Below are 22,352 nucleotides of genomic sequence, written 5' to 3' on the forward strand. Positions count from 1 at the left end.
TCTTATTCCACACTAACCAAAGTCTCTTTCATTTCCTTCGCTAGAATTGCTGAATTAGTTAAGAATGTTTCGTAAATATAAGATTTAATCCTTAATTTATGAAAATTTATTATTGAAAGTGAAAAATGTTAAAATATCCTTCTTCAAGGTACTCATACTCACCAAATTACACATATTATCACTTTAGCTCTTATTAAATGGCATGTATAATAGAATTAAAAGGGAAATCGTTTTAATAACAGTAATGTTTGAACCAATTTACACGCACACTAGAGTAGATAAAAATAAATACGAAGAGTGGGACATTATGTCATAGCAAATTTAACTAAACTTGTACACCCCTTTAAATTTCTAATACAAAAACAAAGGAACAAAGAAATGGTGCACTCTATATCAAAGATGTTTGTATTATATAAGCCTTTCAACTTTACCCTACAACTTCAAGAACCTCACAATGAGTTAAAAAGAATGAATTGAAACATTTTACAAGACAAATTATGTCCTGAAAATGTGTGTGATTACATTAAAAAGGAGGAACGATCATCAAACGTTGATATCTGAGCGCTTATATCTGGCACTGCTCATGTCTTGCGTGCTGGCAAATCTGGGGATGCTATAATTGTCAGGTGTGGACATGGGTTGCTGTGGGTAAAGAGTGGGAGGCGGTGTGAGATTGCGTTGAGCAGGTAAAGGAGGGAGAGTGTTGTACTTGTAGGAGTCACCGATATAACTGCAACAAGCAGAAGACAGATTATGAATACGATTAAAAGAAAACGAAAACAAAGATGGAGATACTAAAGACAAGACGAGTAACAAGGCACTGAATATGACACTACTCTAAAACATAAAAGTCTCCATCCAAATCAACCATAAACTCGTTTTGACACCGACACTTCAGAACAAGGATAACAAGCATTCATCCACTAGTACGCACAAATACTAAAGGTGCAACGGCATAGCTATAGGATAGCACCCAATTTTTCCGATTCGGCAGTTCAATCTATGATTAATCATTCATGGACATTGATAAGATCCATTCATTTAGCACCACCTTAGGTGAGTTAATCTTTATTGGACAGCTATCAAAATATTTTTTATGTGATCTTTTTCCCCGTTCTCCTCCCCTTGCTTAAGGAAAGAGGAGTTATCTATCTAATGATTTAAGATGGTCATGCCATTCTATCCATGACACTTGGGAAGTTCACCATAAATGGCAACAAACCAAGCACCACTTCTTGGGTGATGGAACAACAGGTTTACAACACTACTGGGAAGGTAGACATTCAACTATGTTCACGTCCAACATGAAGAGAAAAAGACCTTACTATCATTGAAATATCAAACAGAAACCCATAATACAAAATAACTAGTAATTTTGGAATAGATATGGGGCAGGTTGCTTTGTCGCACAATCCTTCATAGTTCGCTTATGTTGCTCGGACTCTCCAAAATATTGGTGCACCCAGGTTGGATCTTCCAAAACTACTTTTGGAAGATCTGACATGCACATGTCAGCATTTTTGAAGAGCCGAACAACATAGGTTCACGGTCAGTGATCATCAATCAACAACAAAAGATGGAACGTGTTTTTCTGTAAGTATGGAAGGCGTTAACAGCAACCAATTTTCACTGAATTCAACAGGCATACCTTGAACTTTTACTTTTATACAAATGATCATCATCATTTGAAATTTCGCTCGATCCATGTAGTGGTTTCTGAACTGGAGAAGACCAATGATTACCGGGTAGATCATCTGAGAAGTATCTCCTCCTGATTAACTGAAAATAGCGAACCCCACGCTTCAATAATGTAGGATAGACCAAGTAAACCTCACTTTAGATGCAAAGCAATAATATACAAACCATGCGGAAAAACTTCATGACAGCTTCTTTGTCATATCTTGCTCCCTTGGCGGCCTGCAAGATTTCAAGGAGTGAAAAAAATTACACATGTAAATCCCTCGACACTTGCTTAAAAAGAAAATTGAACTTCTTATTCACCATTTATGAAAGACATGTATAAACTCAACATTCGCCATGATTATTAGTCACAAGACTTCTTACAGCTGGATGCATGTTTAAAATTTCGAGGAGAGTTGCTGGGCAGGGATTGTGGGGAGCAAGGGTGAAAGAAAACAATTGGGGTATAGAGAAAGCATATCTATCATTCAATTTGATAACAGGCTGGAGTGCATGTCCCACAACTCACTGCAACTGCTTCTTCATGTTTACCATAATTCTTATAGAGAAACCGACATTCAGTGGAAAGTATCCTCACAATTAGCAAGCTCCTCAGAGAAAAATCAACTGATAGGAAATAGAAGCTGCTTATTTCATAAGCTTCCTATCTGAAAAGAAGCTAAAAGTTTTTTTCCTTTTGAAAGCTTCAGATTACCCAATACAACAAAGTAGCTTTTGTTCTTTGCTACTTTTCTTTTTGAGGATTTGGTTGCCATGCAATGAAAAGATAGCCTATGATGAGTAAGGCCAAAACAAATGCTTTAATTTGTCAAACTCAAAACACATGTCGATGAACAGCTTAGACCTACAAGAACGTCCTTCTAATAATGGAACTGAGACATGTAGCAAATAAAAGTTCAGCCATGAAGAAGAAAAAAATGATGGATAAAAAAAAAAGGGATTTGAAAATTAATCTAGCAATTATTCAAATCTAATTAGCTCCAAACCAATAACAAAAGTGTGATCAGAAACTCTCAAGCTTGAAAAAACTACCGAAAAAAAGGAGAGAGATGATGAAAATCAAGATGAAGAAGGAAAACACATCCTGTCCCCTTGGTTCAGTTGGCAGATTATTTAAGCAACAATCTCTTTCTTCATGTGCAAGACTGGCAACCAACTTTTTCATCTTCAAACACAAGAAAATGCAGGGGGGGTAGAGCTTAGGAGAAGGTTTGAGAATAGGGTAAGGTAATTTCCTTCAGATTTAAATAAGAAAAGAGTTTCAAACCGTAATGCATGCACCTCCCTAGACTGCTAACCTTAATAAGCATTTTTAACCGAATGAGAAGAAGATGAAAAGTTATATTGCTATGGCAATAAAGACTTGAATTGACAAGTGTAAACACTATGCAAGACCACAATGACAAGCTGATCTTAACGTACTAGCATGGAAAAATAACTAAGAACCCTTCCGCATTAACAGCTTAAGCATCAGAAATTATGTTGCACGAAAGACAATTGTTTTTCTTAACAAAACAAGATGCATCACTCTTTTAAAAGTTCTCATATGTGAATCAATACGATTTGTGTAGTATTAAATTACCGAAATAAGACCTCCACCACCAGGAAAACTCTCAGTCAGTGGGATCTCTTCACTTGACGGAAGTAGACCTTGCTTCTCAACCCACTGCCGAGCCATATCAACAAGATTGCCACTGCTTCCTCTAACACCCTCGTTTGTAGCGATATCTGCTTTGTTGCCAATGACAATGTAAGGAACAGGGAGACCACCAGGACCTCCTGAAGCTAGAGGAGCTGAGAATGTCCCTGCTGTTGCTATCTCTACAGCCCACTTCTGCAAGCTTGTCTTTGTCCTTCTTTGAGATAGATCATATACAAAGATAACACCTAAGGTGGAAATTGAAAATCGTCCATATTAGTTTTCATCCGACCATCATCAGGATGAATACAAAGTAATCTCTTCCCACCATCTTAGAGAAGAGAGATGGAGTATATAAAAGTAACACCTCGAGTGGAAATAAAAATGATTTCACCAGACTACCAACAGAACATTACATCACAGAAAGAGATTCGTCCATTAACCTTTCCCAAATGAAGGGAAAATGTAAGCAACAAAAAATTTGATAACTAACATGTAAAAACATCTCTGGTTTCTGTTTAAATAAACTCACATAATCATTTCTCTAAAACATTTTCGTGCTTTAACCATTTTCTGACATTAATGATCAGGTATCAGCTACAGGTCATTAGGTCATTCAGAATAGATATTGTAACTTGTACATGTTTGCATAAGAAAATAATTTTATGCATACAAAACAGTTTAAGAGATGAAGCAAGTTGCTCACCATTAATTTGTGAGTAGAACAGAGATCGGCAATCTTTGTAACGATCATGTCCTGATATATCCCAGAGTTCAATAAAAAAATCTCTCTCAGCATCACCTTTTATGCTAGTTGAGGAGCTACCAGAATTTCCATAAGTAGTGTGCTTTACAGAAGAAACAGGAAAAGATTAGTTTCGATATGACATGCATTCTCAGGACATTTTCATAGTATAGGAAGAACAAAATCCTGCGGATCATACTTTTACTCCGACTGTACAGCCAATTGTTTGAGGAGGACGAACGATGGAAGAACCATTGAGAATCAGATGAACAAGAGAAGTCTTCCCCACACCTACCAGAAAATATGAAGCAGAAAAATGGTGAAACTAGGAGTTGAAAACAAGGAATCGCTGTGTAGAAATAAAAAGGGAGAAGCTAATATCCTGAACTACTTACAAAGTCTGAATTCACAGGGGAAAAAGCTAACACCAAACAGGAAAGACTTGAACACTGAATAAGAAGACTACATCAGGATGAACTTAGATTATACAAATTGAAGACGAAAATCTAGTGTACCCAACAAAACATTCCACCAGTGCTTCATCTAATGTACCCAGGACTGGACTTTTCATGAAGGCTAAAAACCAAGCACGACTGTGAAAGCAAAAAAGGACATGAAAAAAGTATGAAGCAGTAAATGGAACACCTATTTTCACTATACTCCCAACTACATAAATTTCCATCCCCACAAATAAATTTTAAGTGGTGATCCTCAAAGCTATTTGTTTTGTTGCTGTTGCTTTGTTTTTTGAAAAAATCAAATGGCGGTCCTCAAAGACTATTAAAGGATCCAAAGAAGCTATAAGTTGTAATTCTTCCTTCACACAAATAAGGACAAATGTCGGAGCTATGGAGTCATTGTTAGAAGTGGAATCTCAATTACTGGCAGCTTATCTAGCTTCCAAGTCCATCCGTGCATCATCTGTTACATAAATAATTGTCAAACTCCAAAAGGAGCTTCAAATTATTATTTTTAATTGAAACCCCCAAAAGGGCTTCAATTAGTCTAATTGTCTAAGTTAACAGACGATAAGAAGTCAACTAAACAATACCTGACATATACTTTTCTGCATTTAAATTGCAGATAACTATATGTCAAAGTAATGTTTAATTGACATTTCAGCTTCGTATCATTTGTTTTTAAATACTTAGACAGTTGGACTAATTGAAGCCCTTTTTTTTTTTTTGGGGGGGGGGGGGGGGAGGGGGGACTTTCAGATGACTGATCTGTCAATTTTGTTCAAGATTTGTAGGATGCCATTGACTGATAATCCATTTCAAGGAAGTGTTACCTAAGCAGAAGAGACAGAGAAGGGGGAGAGGCAGGGGGAAAAGGACAATATCTTGAGTCCACAAAGTGTAGTACTCAGGTTAACAGACTAAAAAATGGATCATTTACATGAATCCGTGCAACTAGCCCTCACTCAATAATGGCAAAGAAGTAAAAAAGTGAAAATCTCAAAGCTCGTCAGACTTGTGGAAGACTGCTGTGATATCATGCAGTATTCCACACTACATGTCAAGGACAATGACGCTAGTCCAGCTTATTTTAAGTGGAAAAATCAAAGCTCAGAACGGGAAAAGTAAATATAAATATATACGGATCGTTGCAATATCCTTATCAAGTAGTATTTGGACTTTGAAACATTCCTAGATGTTCCGAAGTTAGAGGAATATCTCAGGGAGAACTTAAGAGAATTCAGGTAAATCCACTATTGCCTGGTATAATGGAGCTGCATATGGAGTGAAAGGCCAGAGAACACAGAATAGGGGCATATTTTACTCTTGGAAAATTCAGGCATATCCACCGTTGCCTAGTGCACAGGTTATTCACCCTATGTATAAATGGAGCTGTAGATGGGGCTATAGAACACCGAATAGGGGCATATTTTACTTTCAGAACTTCTGATAAGTTAACAAAGTCACTACCACAGGAGCTTAATGCACTAGATGTACTAACTACTGATTTTAGCATCAAAAACACTGCATTGACAACTAACAAAACTTTCAGTTTAAAATGCTTCGTCACATTTTCAACCTAAGGATGTTTAAGGGAAGAAATTCAGCAAACAATATCAATTGATTGTACTATATGAAGGGCATTCAGAAGATCATATCCAAAACATTCAGTTCATTGCAACCAAAGAAAAAAGGATGGCATCCAAAGCATATTAATATAGTTTGGATTGAGCCACTGAACTCAGAAGATGATTTATCAAGAGCAAATGAGGCTAATGTATGGTTGTACATACTTGTAAGAATGAATACATGTGCCAATATCTGTTGTCATCATAATATTGAAAGAAATTACTATTTTATTTCTTTCTTGATAAATATAGCAATGCAAAAATACTCTTAATAATCAGCTTTCCCCATGCATTTACACCATTACCAAATAACCTTTAAGATAGTGTTCAGTAGCCCCTAACATATTAGCAATCATCTCACCACAGCTATGAACCAGAATGTAACACAGTAGTAAGACCTTGCACACAATAATGACTTGGATCAATCATTACTATGTTTTTCAAACAAATGTAACAGTACGTAGTACCCATTATCCTTCAAATTTAGTAGGTTAAAAAAAATCTTGCAGTTATAAACAGTTTAATGTCTCATTACCAATTCTTATATAACAATAGAAAACAACAACTCTTAGTTTCTAAATACATACTGCATCATCTTGTATTGACCTAAAATTTTCAATTGTGAGAAGTCCAAAACAGCCTAAGTCTTTGTTTTAATGGATAAAGGTGGGTCTGGGCCAGTTGTGCACACCTCAAGGCTCAAGTATTCCACCGAGCACTCACTACATATGATCACTTTCACATGCATCGAGTAACTCCGCACACTAAGGCCTAAACAGATGAGAAGAAATAACCAAGTGTTCTGCCTCTATAAGGATTTGGAACCCTGATTTCCCATAACATCCACCCACTTCATTGATAGCTAAGACACATCCTCCGTCCTCGAGTCCAGCCTAAAACCAACTATGTCGATAGATCAGAGACCTCATACTATTAGCATCTATTGGTTATCTCCAGTCTTCAATCATTTCTGAATCTATGCAACTATATTTTACCATCAAACACCAAGCTACAAATTAGAAACCAAGTTCAACAAGATACATAACAAGGAAGATACATAAGAAAAATAGAATCAAAAGATGGAAACTAAAAACATTTGCATTGTAGCTCAATACCTGAATCTCCAACAACAAGCACCCTAACTTGTCCACAAGGTGGACCACCATTCTGTTCTTTAGTCTCCCTTTCCCTTTCCCTCCAAAACATCATCTCCTCAAAAACCCCAAATCAAAACCAACAGAAAAGATCCAATTTTTTTTACAAAAATAAAATTTTCAAACCAACCCAAATCAGCTAATCAACTCAAGTTACCATAAAACACACTGAATCTCCACAACAAACAACTTTTCTTCAAAACCCATCACATTACAAACATACCCATGAAGCACTTCAATATGAAACCCCTTTTTTTTCAAATACCCATAAGATTCAAAACCATACACTGGATTAATCCAAAACCCAATACAGTAGATCTATCAACAAATCTTGAAATGAGTGATTTCAACTAGTTATATTTTGCATCAAAAAAAAGAATTGGGTGTTCTGGGTTTCACTGATTTCTTGGTTTTACAGCAGTATAGTATGATTGAAGTATATATTTTGTAAACTTTGTGGGAAGATTTGTGTAGAGATCGAGCAAGATTGTTCATTAAGAGCTACGAAAAGACAGTTTAGACGGTTGATTCACCGACCAGAATTTTGGAAGCCCAAAAGGCTGGTTGTAGCCCAATTACATTAGGCCTCATCCATGTACTCTTTTTAAGGAATATTTGGGTTATATTATTTGTGGGGAAAATTATGCAGAACAGCAAACATTTAGCCTATATTAGGTATTATAGTCATAGTTTAAAAAATTGTAATTTACGGCTATAGTTTCCTTAATTCTTGTTATTAGTCTAATTTGTATAAATCCAAAATTTATATAATTTGATTTCTGATCGTATAAATCCAGAATTTTGTATATGTTTTACCCTACCTATTTGTACACAATTTATGAAAAAATCATAATAAATTACCCATTTTTTATATTGGCAAGAGAAATATACAAATGGAGTTTTGAAAATTCAGAAATGTATAGATACAGAATTTGTATACAATTATTATATTTGTATATTCGTAAGCGAAATATACAAACGGGCAGAAAAATACAAATTGCATCCTCCATAGCAAACAAAACTATAGCTATGGAGCGAAATTATACAAATTGTAGTCATAGAGCCTTATAATATCTATTATGCTTGTTATTTCTAAAAAAATTCTTATTTGTGCAAACTTTCAAGACTGTTTGGTTGGGAACAAGCTATTCCGAGATTAATTATCTTGTGATAAGTTATTTCATCATGTATATTGGATAACTTATCTCATCACTAAGATATAAATAGTGGAATAAATAATCTCAGGAGTGCCTAATACCTCCAACCAAACACTAAATAAAATAATTTTACATTTTATCTCTGAAATTACTATAACGTATACCTCACACCAAATAACTCATGATATGGATCAAAAGCTTGTCGAAGCTAAACTTATGAGATATGCGTCAAAAATTTGGCTTACTAAGGTCAAACTTTAAATATGTATGTCTAAAGTTTGAAGTATCAATGAGTCTAAATTTTGAGAGTAATTTTTCTGAAGTTTAAACTGTTAGTTCCATTCTAATCCGTGTTTATAAAAGAGAAATTCAACAAGTCACACTTGATTTGAACTTAATTTTCATATTCAAAATTCAAGATTTGTTTTTTCAAATTTCGAGATAATTACATTTTGGATAGCTCTAAAACATAATGAGTAGTTGATAAATGTATATATTTTGTATATTAAGTATAAATATACATATAATATACCTAATTATTATATTAGATTTTGTATATTCTGACTAGTGCCTGCAATCAATTTTGGATGAGGGGCCAAAAATAAAGAAAAAAACATTTTAAGATAGTGTTTTAATTTAAAAAGGAAGAGCAATTTTATCTGAAGTTACTTATACTAACTGCCAATTAAATACTTTGAAAGAACTCCTTATAAATTAAATGAAAATTTTTAATTTTAATATCAATTTCAATTTTAATTTTAATTTTAATTTTAATTTTTCCTTGCAGAAATTTATCCTTTATCTAGTTCCCTACCAAACTTGAGCAAAACCAAGTTGGGCCCAATACAAAAACATTTGGATCTATCTAATAATAAAAAAATCTTTTGGATGAATAAAGTGAAAATTTCTAATATGACATATATTATACTAATATTTTCGAGTTATAGCAGTAGATTTAGACTTTCAAGTTATAACATTAAAAATTTCAGGTTGTAACATAATATTAAAAAAAAATAAAAATTTAGTAATTAAAAACATTTGATTTAAAAAGAATAAAAAAGATTTAAAAAAATTAATATAAAACGTTTTTGAAGGAAAAAATGAAAAAAACGGAAATAGGGATTATCTTAAATTTGAATTAATTTAAGATAATTATTAATTAGCATGAATTAAGGAATTTCAAACTAATTAAGAATATTCAGTTTCCTTAATTCACTCCAATTTGTTAAAATTAATTTAAAAATCAGATTTTATCCATTTTTCTTTCACGTTTCTCTCTCTTCGTGTTTCTTCCAGAAATTGTCACTGGCGACAAATTGAATTTTTTTTTTGTTGAAAAAACGTGTTTTTTTTGTGATGGACAACTACGTATCAATATTAATTAAACATGGCGGAAGATGGGTTGCTTCAGGTGAGTATTTTTAATTGTTTACTATTTTTATTTGGATTTCAATGAAATAGAAAAAAAAATGAAACTGTAAATCGCCACTATATTGAATGTGATATTTTTTTTTGTATAAACAATACGTTTTGTTCATAATACTTATTAGTTGTTGTGAAATTGTAATATTAGTGATTTTCTTGGTAAGTTTCTGTTTTTTGGTAGTGGTTTAGTGTCACCATATTATTGATAACTGGTTTTTTTCTTGGTAAGTTTCTGTAATATTATTGATTACTGGTTTTTTTCGTGAAAAAATGAATTAAAATGTATAGTTTTGAATGAATTTGTTAGTGTAATTGTAATTAATTTGGTACGAAAGTGTATTGAAGAATTGTATGACAGTTGTTTTAAGTTGGTATGAAAGTGTGTTAACTAGTTAGTAAAAAAAGTTATTTTGAAGTTTGAATAAGTGTATTAAAAATGTTTTAAGTTGGTATGAAATGTGAAATGTTATTGTTTATATAAGTTTTGTCAATTATGTATAAATTTGTGTGAAAGGAATGAACTATTTGGTATGAGAAATGTATAAATTTGGTATAAATGATGATTGTATGTATGAAATTTGTATTAAGTGGGTATGAAATCTGAAATTTTATTTTTTAATGAAATATGTTTGTAGTTTACTGTTTGAATGATTTTTGTATGAAAAAATAATGACAAGTGTGTATAATTTTGTTTTTTTTGTATTATGTAAGACTAATTGTTATTTTTTTTTTAATGAAACAGGGAAATATGTTGATTTTCAGATGGAGGGGATTATATATGAGTATTCTAGTCTTTATAGTGGTCTAGTAAGTGTGATAACATCGCAACTAATGATAGATGTTAATATTCACAATATAGAGATGAAATATATAGTTAGTGATAGATGTCCCCCTGTTAGTATCCACAATGATGTTGGTGTGCGGGTTTTTTTAGATCAAAAGAAAGCTAATGTAGATTTCTTTACGATTTCATATACTTGGAAATAAAATTTATTCCAAATTAATATATAAGATAGTGTAACTATTTGTACAGGTTTCCGATTTCAGATTTCAGATTTCATAAACATGATTCATTAATTATTCATACAGATTTCATATACTAGAAAATAAAATTTATTTCAGATTAATATATAAGATAGTGTAAATATTTGTACAAATTTCATATTTTAGATTCCAGATTTCATATACGCGATTCATTAATTATTTATACAGATTTAATATACTTGGAAATAAAATTTATTCCAGATTAATATATATGATAGTGTAAATATAGTGTAATATATAACAAACTTTATACCAATCTTATTCAAGTTTCATTCCAACACGAACTTCAGTTTATATCACACATATTATACTAACAATAAATCAATTTCATATAATCACACAATGTATATCATTTGTATAACAATATTATATCACAATTAATACAATATCCAACCATCAAACATTAAATTGAGTGTCATACACATATTAATCAAATTTCACACACGTTTCATCCATTAATTGTACAATTTGGATTCACGCTGATATTTTAAAATAGTGAATCCAAATGGTATGAAATCTGTATATTACTAGTATCCTGAAATTATAATAGCCAAACAGTAATTCATATGTAGATGGTATCTGATTGGAAGAAAACATATGATATTATATATCATCAAATACTTAAATACAAAAAAGTTGTTTAAAAGTAAAAAAAAAAAAAAAACATGTAATTCTAAAAAAGTAGAAGGTGCAATCAACTATTTCAAATTTCTTGTATGTGGTCTTGGTGTAGGATAATTGGTGGTATCCGGAACATGTTCTTTTGCTATGCGAGGTCCACTAAATTTGCTAGCAATCGTACCAGTAACTTCACTCTCATTGATCGCGCCATGCTCACTCTTTGTATATACAGTTAATAGACAATCACACTACTGTTAAAACACAATTCATACCATTTGTATACCACTATTATATCACAAATCATACAATATCCAACAATCAACTGTTTAATCAGAATCATACACATATTAATCAGATTTCATACACGTTTCATTCAAACAACTATTTCGAAAATAATATAAGAATAATGCGATATTTTTAGGAAAAAATCAGTAGTTTTAATAATGTGAAAATAAATTGAATATAATATTTACCCTAACAATTTTTTTGTCTTTTTTAGGTGTTGGGACTTCTGATTCCTTCTTTTTTTTTGGATCTTCTTGTAGATGGTTTTGACGACTGAGCAACTTCAACATTCATTATTTTTTTTCTTTTTTTCTTTTTTGATTCAGTAACAAAATCAGAATCAAAATCAGAATCAAAAGGGGTTTCAACATTTTTCCCCTTCCTCTTCTCCCCCTTTCGATTTATAGGACTCATCCTTTTATTTGAGTCTTTTTTTTTTTCTGTTTTTGATCTTTCAATAGAGATGAATCACCCCTAGCCGGAGTTTCAACAATGTTTGGCAGCGGTGTTTGAGTCAAAATGTTGAAAGATGGAGCATGAACTTCATCCGTAGAAGTTCCTTCGACTAATCGAGGGATCTTTCGAGGAGTTACTACCGTTTTCTTCGACATGGTTTTGTTGAAAAAACTAAATTGAATGGAGGATTGTAAAGTTAGTGTAGTTTGGTGGTGAGAAAGTTGTGATAGATGAAGGTAAAATTGGGCTAGTGTGTTAATGGCATGTAGAACTGGATGAGCGTGGGGGGAGGGGGGAGGGATTGACGTATGGGCGGTTTGGAAGGGGTGGGATTGACGTATGGGAGGTGGTAACGGTAAAGAAGGAAACTTGTTGTAGGTGAATCCCTATATCTATGTAACTGATAATTTCAGATTTAAAAAAGGAACAGAAATCAATTTAATTACATATTATTAATTAATAATAAAAAACCATAAATAGATTAATCATTTATTAAATAAATGGAAATTGATTTTTAAATAAAATTAATTGGAGTGTAACGGTAAAAAAGGAAGTCTAATCAATGTAAATCCCTAAATTCGTGTAACTGATAATTTCGATTTTAAAAAAGGAACTGAAATTTTATTAGCTAGCTATTAATAATTAATAATATAAAAATATAAAGAGATTAATTATTTTTAAATAAACCTGTAATTAATTTTTAAATAAAGTTAAATTTAAGTAATATGTTATAACCCGTAAATAAACTGTTATAAGTAAGAATATTTTAAGAATGTGTTTAAAACTTGTAATATTGACCCTTAAATGTGTATATGGTGTGATTTTTCCATGAATAAATGGACAATTTCTTAAATTTGTTAGTGAATTTTTTTTAAATACTCGAGTTATATTTTGTCCGGATTAAGTATTTAAACACATGATAAAATATTCTTGTTAAACATTTTTTAATTCAAATTTTATGGAATTTCTTTTTTTCTGGCTGCTCTCAAAAGTCGTCCATATATACATAAGTTAACCACTCAAAATATGTCACACTCTTTAATTATACGCATTAACCTCAATAATCGGTAAAACTTCATGCATAGTACAACTAATATATAGATGTGTAAATCAAAGAAAGAGACATATTTTATATGATTAACTTATCTATATATCGGGCACTTGAAAACACGTGCACACATTTTTTTAAAACATAAGCCGGAAATGTTTAATAGAAACACTTTATCATATGATCAAAGTGCTCTATTAGAATCTACCATTATACAAATATATAACTTAAATTTACTGACACGTTTAAGAGATTCTAAAGGCAAAGATTGTGAAGGGCAATATTGTTGGGAGGGAATTGTGTGTAGTGACGCACATAAGGACTCTCATGGTTGTGAATCCCTTCATAAGTAGTAATGACATAGCTTGAATCTTCATTGTCCCTTTCTACTCTTTTCTTCACATTGCATCCTTCACTTGAACATTTGTAGTAATTCCTGTTCATAAATATTTCTCCACTAATTATTATTTTTAATAATCAACTCAACTTTTAATATAAATATTTGACAAAAAGTACAATAATAATTACATAAAGGATGATAAAAAGGCGTGATGGAATTCCATACTATTGCATGAGAACTGTCACTGACAATCAGTATCGCTAAACTACAAGTTCTTGACGATATCATCAAATTTTACACTTTAAAGTCAAATTGAATAATTTCAACAACCGAATTAGAAACTAAAGTGAAATACCCTCAACTAATGAAGGAAGAGTTAAAAAAGACTAATAGAGTATGTGCCACGCCACTTCTTGTTCATCACATATTTTTGCACTTTTAATTTGCAAATTTAACTAAATGTTAGGCCAATCAACACAAAGAAAATGAAAGGAACTGTTATTCTTTTTATTTCATATTGCTAATAAAAGTGAGACAAGTGTCATTTATCATGAGGACCAATAATAAAATGCAGTAAAAATATCTTTGATAACCAAAATCTTAATTATTCAAGTATTTGGTATGAATTATATCCATTAAAAAATTATTCTATATATTGTTTTGTTTGATTGCTAAATTTTCAAACAAAAAGGGAGAAAAAAATCACTTAATATTACTTGTTTTTACAACAATCTCAAATTAATTTACAATAATAATTGAGTTCACGATCAAAACGTAATGCGAAGATAAATGAGTCTTAATTAAGGTTCACAAACAAAATAATTTTCCTTTCATATCGGACAAGATATATGAATTATGATTGATTGGATGTTCAAGTTTCCATCTAATATTAATTAATGGTTGCCAATTAATAAACAGAAACAAAAAGCACATCCTTATCTTCTCTGCTTATTTGTCACTTTTCTATTCCCTCTCTTGTCTATTTTTTATTTTTTTCAACTTTGGCAATTCCAAACCACTTTATTAAAGAAAAAAATGTCACATTCAATCCATGTACATTAATGACCCTATATATCATTAAATCATCAATATTTGTTTGCCTGGTGTACATGTCATAACATTGTCCTTCCTATAAATAATTGTCACTACAACAAAAGTATGAATTATCTGAAAATTTTATCTAAGTTCTATAATTAAAGATACTTTTTCACATGAACTTCCAATAATTTATCTACTACACTTAGGATTTCTAGTAGTCCCCTAGCTGGTCAAGTAAACCATCAAGCTATACAAAGACGCAAATTTAAAATTTATAATTTATAATTTTCAACAGGGTTCATATAAATTCATAGTCTGCCTTGAGCTATATATAGGGGCGAGTATGCAACATATTTCTATAATTATATGAATGTAGGTTGAATAAAGGGAAAAGGATCAAAGTTGTCCCATTTAAACTATGCGAGAAAGATCGAATATATCCTCCGTTATACAATTCAATAAAAAATTACCACCACTATCGCGTTACAAAATTTGTTCAAATATATCTCTCATGATAGGGCAATTCAAGTTGGACACTCGATCTCACGTGATTCTGACTTTTTGATAGATGAATGCTACATGACATACCACCTCAGCGTCGCAACCCATTTTACCTCTTCCCGTCCACTTGTTCTTCCATATCTCCCTATCTCTTTCTCTTTGCTTTTCTATTGAAATTTGATCTAGGTATTTATTACTCCTATGTATACGTTAGATTGCCAACTTTGTGTGTTTCTGAAGATCTTATAGCTAAAGATGGCAAACGGGGTCGTGTGGGGCGATTACAGGGCAAATCCGTAAAAACTTCAATCGACCACCTCACACTACCCCGCTGTAAAGATATGACACCTGGGCCTAACTCAACCCCAAAAGCTAGCTCATGAAGGGAAGATTGTCCAAGTTCATATAAAGAGATCATCAATCCAATCCCCAACCAATGTAGACTTTCACCCACTCTAACACTCGTATACGCCTAAAACCGGACCACTCTGATCCATTGTAATCCCTACTTGTAGCAGGTAGGTTAAGAAAATACATGTATCCAAAACCAAAGGGCTGCTACATTATAATAAGAGCACCTATATATATAAAAGTATAGAGTAATGTTTATCACGTGATCCACTACATTTAATAGTTAATTCTGTTTGGATTCTTCTTCTTTATTTTTGTGTGGTGTGTGGTGGGGGTTGGGGTATGGGATAAGATGGCTATTCTATTTATCCACTTAATTTATAAAAACTCTACAACTAGCATGTATATATATAATTTTATTTCTACAAATGGATATGGTAAGGATATTCATTTCATGATTACTTCTTAATTAGATTAAATTAATTTAAGTAGTTATAGTCATGACATGATTATAATAAAACTATAAGATGTAATTATGACATTTTGCGCATGCAATATCAATAATGATGATCTTATAATAGGAGAAATTACTAGAGATCGATGTTACAGACAATATAGTGAAAGTTACATGAAAATACTTTTGATCCACTATACCACAACATCAACAAAATTTTCAGTGGGGTCGCATAAGTTGGTTATGTGGAAAGATAAAGTGTACGATTGAAGACCTTATCATTACCTTGTGAAGGTAGAAAGAGCTCAAATGTAGCAAATCCAAATACAAAGAGTAAGAAACCAGTGGGGAAAAAACATAACAATTAACAAGGAAAATAGTGCAAATCTTACAAGAAATGAACAAGAATAACAAAATAGTGTGATTTGTTATTTGTATTTTGATTAATTATCACACTATTTTGTTAAACCCTTAAAAAGCAAGATAACACTCCACTATCTACTAACATTTTATTCTAATTCGCGTCCTCCACGTCCTCCTATCTAAAGTGGATCCACTATAGAAAATGGGAAATAATATTCAAGAATTAATATAACTTTTATAATTACCTTGGATTTGAACTATTCTTGACCATCTTTTTGCCGTATTTCCTCCATTTAAATCCATCATCCAACACCTCCAACTCTGATCTAAATCTAAATGCAACCCTAGACTTTGCATCCACCTTCTTTACACCTTTCATACATTTTCTGTTTATAATCATAGACAAATAAAAACAATTAATTTCAAGCACATATATAAATTATATCAACACAAAAAAAGGCGAAAACTTATGTAAATTAAAAATACTTGCATGTTATGACTTGTTGGAGTGGGATTATTTGAATATGATCCACTACTATCGGAAACACTTTGAACAATTTCATTTTGTGACAAAAAATCGTCACTCGATCCATCATCAAGAAAGAGATAATTATAATCTGAGAGCTCAAAATTCTCCGATGCATCGATGAAATTAGGGTTAGGGTTTGATGGGCTATATGGAAAATTCTCCATTGTTGAAGGGAAAGAAAAGATAGAAAAATGTGATATACCAAAGTGTTGGATGGACTTTTCAAGTCTTGTTTCTATTTATGCTCTTCCTTTCATTTCTTTATTATTATTTTATTGTTTTAATTTTTTATTAAAAATTTAATATTATTTTCTTGAGTCACCTTCATAGATTCTTTCTTGGAGGATACAAGGAAGGTGCTTTTTTACACGTGGCACTATTTCGTAGGTTGTGATGATGTCATAGGGGTGACGACATCGACTTCTTCAATGAGTCGTCTCGTTGTGAGAAGACTTATGGTCCACATATAAATATTCTAGGTAATATTATTTCCATTTCAATTTATTTATCTGATTTTGACTTGACATAAAGAGTTTAATAAGTAAATAAAACTTTTAAATCATGTACTAATATATCCATTAATTGTATGATCTTAAACATGTCACTACAAAGTTAAATTAAAGAGTTATAAAAAAAAAGAAGAAAAAGAAAATCTTCGGACTAAAAAGGAAAATAAGATAAATGGAGAGAAATATGACTTTTAACTTAATTCTCTACCTGTTGTTTCAGTTACAACTTTGAGACTTGACTAAATCCATATCGAAAAGTTTCACTTTAAAAGTACTAAAACCTTTTTCGACTAAATACAATTTTATTTCTAACTCTTGAATATGAGATTATTGGTTAAGTAAGGATGAAAAATTACTTTATTTAACAATGTATAATTACTTATATTACCCTATAGTATCAAAATAATATATGACAATAAATATAATTGTTTATTATAACATGCTTAATCCGATAACTTAGTAACAAAGAAAACTTACACATTATTATAAATTAAATATTTTGATAATATAAAAATTATATATATATGCACACTATTAGTATATACAAATTAAAATTTGTAGAGGTTGAGGAATATCTCACTTGATGCGCTTCTTACTTCCTAAAGTTGAGGTCGAGATAAATTATATTAGTTAAGTAATATTTCCTTCTCTTTCCCTTTCCACACTTTGATGTAATTAAAAATAAATCAGTATAGCTTGTGGATATGGGACAAAAAAAGGAATAAAGATAATATTGGTGGAGAATACTTTCACTTTTTCCCTTTTATTTCTTTCTACATTCAATATTTCCTTTATATTTTTAAATGATTGGATTATACATTCTTTTATGGTGGTTAAGATATGAGTGTCTCAACTCTCCTTTCTAAGTCTTATTTTGATATTTTCTTGAGATTAGATTTCTCTTTGTTTTGATTGTGTTTAGATTGATGACAATTAGAGCATCTCATCACAAATCTGCTTTTATATCCTGATTCTTTACTCAGTAGGGTAGTTTAGTGATACACACTATTACTGTTCTAATTTTTGGAATAAAATTTTGTCTCCCCACTTTGAATTGGTAGAGATTGTGAATATTTATGGTGCGTTATAAATGTTATTTTAGTTAATTAAAAATAATAGAGGAGCTCAATATAAACAAAATATACTAAAATTTTATCAGATCATTCTCTTTAATTTAAATTATAACTGATTATTGAAAATACTAATGATATTTGATAAATACAATATGCTCCGTATTGATTGAGATATGTTGTGTAATATTTTCAAATTGTTTGAAATTAATCTGAACCTCTCAGGTCTCAAACCCGAGTATGCCAACAAGTCTAAAAACACACTATAGACTTATGTGAAGCTTTAAATCACACAACGACACATTAATACTCAAAAACAGGAGACAGAATCTTTATTTTAGCCTTTATACCTTCAAAAACACAAGATTGTGTTCAAGAACCTTCAACCCGAACCATCTCGAGTTATCCAAAGCATCAAAGCATGAAATGTAGCACAAATTCTCAAAAGGGTGGTTGGGTTGGGGGGGGGGGGGGGTTGGAAATAAGAAATTAAAGGAGGAAAATTGGTTTCCATAATTTGGTTGGTTAATTTGGACACATCCAATCAAATCAAATCAAATAGAAATTGACGTATGAAATTTCTTAGAAATATCTTCACTCATGGCTGCTGAATTTATTTACCTAACTTATAATTTTCCATCCTTATCTTGTTATACATTGTCAATTTATTAAAACAAATCCTTGCGTACATATAAATCACGGACTAATTAGCATGATAGCTAAACCATATCAAATATATTAAATCGAACATTATTCGTTGAAAAATTACTTGTGCAAAGTTTTTTTTATACATATTATATATGTTTGAGTAGTTTGTACTCTACTCTGCTCAAGTACATAAATAATAATTTCCAAAACAATTGAAAAATTATGAGACAAACATATATTTCATCCGTTTCAAACTTGGCTAGCTGTCATATTAAAAATAGTTTTTTCAGTTTACTTAGCTTGTTCAATTTATGAAATTAAGATTATTTTATTTTATTTTTTTCTCTATGCTTAATATTAAATAACTATATAAAGTAGTAGATATTTAGAATTCCATAGCATTATGAACAAAATTAATTTAATAAAATATATTTCAAATTAAAGTTTTCTTTACTTGTTTGGATGGTTGATAAATCCATTGTATTGTGTTGTTATTTTAAATACAGTGCTTATTTTGATTGTTACTTAAATTTTATTGTATCTTACCATTAAATCTATCACTAGGTAACAATGAAAAATCTTGTTTTGTGTAACAACTGATTTGGTGTGATCACATGATACGTCGTTAACTCATTTTTTTTCTTTCTCATTTTGTCATAAGTATTTAATTATTCTATTTTATCATTTATCCTATCGTTATATAGTGGTTCTACCTCGTACTCTACTTTTTTCATAGATTTATCCTTCAAATTGTAATGTGTTACATTATGTTACGATGAAAGATGATACAATCTATCCAAATATTGTAGTCATTCAAAATGAGATGGTACAATTCAATATAATAAAAGATATATTATGAAATAATATGTAATTATTATATGCAAAATTAAAGATATGCTAAATTAATAGGGGTCAAGTAATATAAAATGCGGAGAGTATTAAAGTGTGTCAATTAGGTGACTCAAATCAATAGGTAGACAGACTCTAATGTAGTATGACCCATCATTGACCAGTTGAAGTATTATATGTGGCAACTAAATTAATTAAGTCTTTTTATTATCGTATGGAGTATGGACACCCACAAATATTCTCAACCTTGGACTTATTCCCATTTGACACTTTCTTCTTCTTCTTTTTCTCCTTTTTTTTTTTAATTCTTCGATCGTTTTCTTTTTACTTGTCCAGTATGTATTTTGGACACCATTTTATAATTATTCAATAATATAATATATTGAATAAATAAGAAGAAATAGATGAAGAATATTTTCAGAAATTAAAAGTAAATTCAATTTTTAGAAATACTTTTGAAATCTTGATAAAAATATTTTTAAAATTGATTAGTCAAAGATAAATGACTACTTCAAATGCAAAGCATTTTTTAAAATAAGAAAATTATAGGAATTTAGCCAAATTGCCTATTAATTTCTTACTAAACCATTCTATCACACTCAAATAACGTCGTATAATAATTAGGATAAATCTCTAAAGATTTTATTATTATTTTTACACTTGATGTTTACCTCAAATGATATTAGTTAAAATTAAATTTAAAAATATTTTGTTCTCTATCATTTAACTATGGTCAAGATATAAAAATTGAGCCCGAATAAATTTTTGGCCCCTTTACCTAAAAGTGGTAAAATTAGTCCACAAAATATAACATATTCAAATTTGAGTTGGTTATTAATTTATCTATTTATTAGTTCAACTAATTTCAGCTCATCAAAAATTGGATTAATATAAAGTAAAAACTAATCATTAAGAATTTTTCTCAAAATATTTTTCAAAAAATGATTTTTATTTGATATGTTATAAATAACCATAATAAAGAAAAATAGTATTATTAGGTACTATCTTTTTTTTATAAAAAAAAACAAATAAAATAATTAAAACTTAGGAAGAATTAATCGAATTGAGTTATGACCAGCATTTTAGTTTAATTCATTCAAATCAAAATAACTTTTGAACGAATCAATATTGACTCAATTTATTTTAATCCGCTCAAATTCAATTTAACTCGTCCATTTGACCACGATACCTATCTATGCCTATTGAAATTTGTGATTAGTGACTAATGCCTAACTTTAAGAAACACACCAAAAACCTCTTCTCAATTTCTAGAGAAAGAATTCTTCACGTTTCAAAGTCTTTATATGGACTCTTTGAATTTCAAATTTCTTGATAGTTTTCTGATAAAGACTAAACAATTGAGAAGTCACTAATATTTTGTGTCTATTATAAAGGCGAAGTTGGAATTTCAATTTTATAAAATTTAAATTTTATAATTTTAAATTTAAGTATTAATAATTGGATTCTAAATTTAATATTTATACTTATTTAATAAATTTATTTATATAAAAATACTATTTGAAAAAAAATTATTGAGTTGATAAAATTCGTACCTAAACTTTTAGCTCATTTCCTATTTTAGAGGTCATACAAAGTGAGTTCCTGATCTGATATAACGCCTTTTTTGGATTAAAGTTCAAGGGGATGAAACCTTGAGACCTCAAAAATTCGATCAAAATATAGATAACACTCTAAATAGTTGAACTTAAGGGTGTATTCAAAACAAAAAATATTTTTGAGTCTTTTCTTTTTTAAAATAAATCATGTACAATTGGTCAAACATTTTTTTAGAAAAATAAATTCTTTGAAATGAGAAAGATTACTTTTCAAATAAAAGTAGGGAAAATAAGTTGATTATGTCTTCATCCTCAACCCTCCATTATTAGAAACAAAAGTTTTTTCTATCACGACTCGGGTGAGAAATTAATTTGTATTATAAAACATGATTTTCCTATTTATTTTTCAGTTGGGAAATAGATTTCTAATTTTTCCATATGAAACATTTACTAATTTTTTTCTTTTCACGCCAATTCAATCAAGATATCTATGAGAATAGCAACTTGACATTTTTCATGAAGAAAAAATAGTAAATCTTTAATAGTGCTCCAACATACTTTATCTTCACCCTAAACCATGTAGCCTCCCACACTCCTAAACCTCTCTTCCATAATATTTTTAATTTACATATTAAACACAAAAAAATCAACTTGAAACATTTTCTTTCGTATCAAACACACCCTAAATCTTTACACTATTCTAGTATAGCAATCAAAAATGCTAAATTAATGTCAACTTTCATTAAAAAGGTGAAGTTTTTAAATGTGTTATACTTCCTTAAA

At 30.5% G+C, this 22,352-nt stretch overlaps 2 protein-coding genes across 2 annotated transcripts; both read right to left on the reverse strand.

Moving 5' to 3' along the window:
* Nucleotides 1-412: 412 nt before the first annotated feature.
* Nucleotides 413-7,716, reverse strand: LOC125812684 (small GTPase LIP1). Its single transcript, XM_049492173.1, has 7 exons — nucleotides 7,287-7,716; nucleotides 4,285-4,376; nucleotides 4,047-4,188; nucleotides 3,284-3,588; nucleotides 1,864-1,917; nucleotides 1,649-1,779; nucleotides 413-730 (listed from the first exon to the last, which is right to left on the reverse strand). The coding sequence occupies exons 1-7, from the start codon at nucleotides 7,378-7,380 to the stop codon at nucleotides 544-546; spliced, it is 1,005 nt and encodes a 334-aa protein (XP_049348130.1). The 5' UTR covers nucleotides 7,381-7,716; the 3' UTR covers nucleotides 413-543.
* A 5,724-nt stretch (nucleotides 7,717-13,440) lies between these two features.
* On the reverse strand, nucleotides 13,441-17,132 carry LOC125812652 (probable WRKY transcription factor 51). The gene is made up of 3 exons (XM_049492143.1): nucleotides 16,899-17,132; nucleotides 16,654-16,794; nucleotides 13,441-13,797 (listed from the first exon to the last, which is right to left on the reverse strand). The coding sequence occupies exons 1-3, from the start codon at nucleotides 17,099-17,101 to the stop codon at nucleotides 13,617-13,619; spliced, it is 525 nt and encodes a 174-aa protein (XP_049348100.1). The 5' UTR covers nucleotides 17,102-17,132; the 3' UTR covers nucleotides 13,441-13,616.
* Nucleotides 17,133-22,352: the final 5,220 nt, after the last annotated feature.

The sequence above is a fragment of the Solanum verrucosum genome, unplaced genomic scaffold (genome assembly GCF_900185275.1).
Source record: "Solanum verrucosum unplaced genomic scaffold, falcon-dt-bn FXZP01000275.1, whole genome shotgun sequence".
In the NCBI taxonomy this organism is placed as follows: Eukaryota; Viridiplantae; Streptophyta; class Magnoliopsida; order Solanales; family Solanaceae; genus Solanum; species Solanum verrucosum.

What these genes read in the sequence shown, in the direction of transcription:
- LOC125812652 (XM_049492143.1), bottom strand. Translation starts at nt 17,101, where the DNA reads ATGGAGAATTTTCCATATAGCCCATCAAACCCTAACCCTAATTTCATC. An exon ending in ACTCCAACAAGTCATAACAT is followed by an intron (nt 16,795 to 16,898) that starts GCAAGTATTTTT and finishes GATTATAAACAG; the next exon opens with AAAATGTATGAAAGGTGTAA. An exon ending in AAGAATAGTTCAAATCCAAG is followed by an intron (nt 13,798 to 16,653) that starts GTAATTATAAAA and finishes ATTTATGAACAG; the next exon opens with GAATTACTACAAATGTTCAA.
- LOC125812684 (XM_049492173.1), bottom strand. Translation starts at nt 7,380, where the DNA reads ATGATGTTTTGGAGGGAAAGGGAAAGGGAGACTAAAGAACAGAATGGT. An exon ending in GCTTGTTGTTGGAGATTCAG is followed by an intron (nt 4,377 to 7,286) that starts GTATTGAGCTAC and finishes ATTTTCTGGTAG; the next exon opens with GTGTGGGGAAGACTTCTCTT. An exon ending in GTGGTGGAGGTCTTATTTCG is followed by an intron (nt 1,918 to 3,283) that starts GTAATTTAATAC and finishes GAAATCTTGCAG; the next exon opens with GCCGCCAAGGGAGCAAGATA.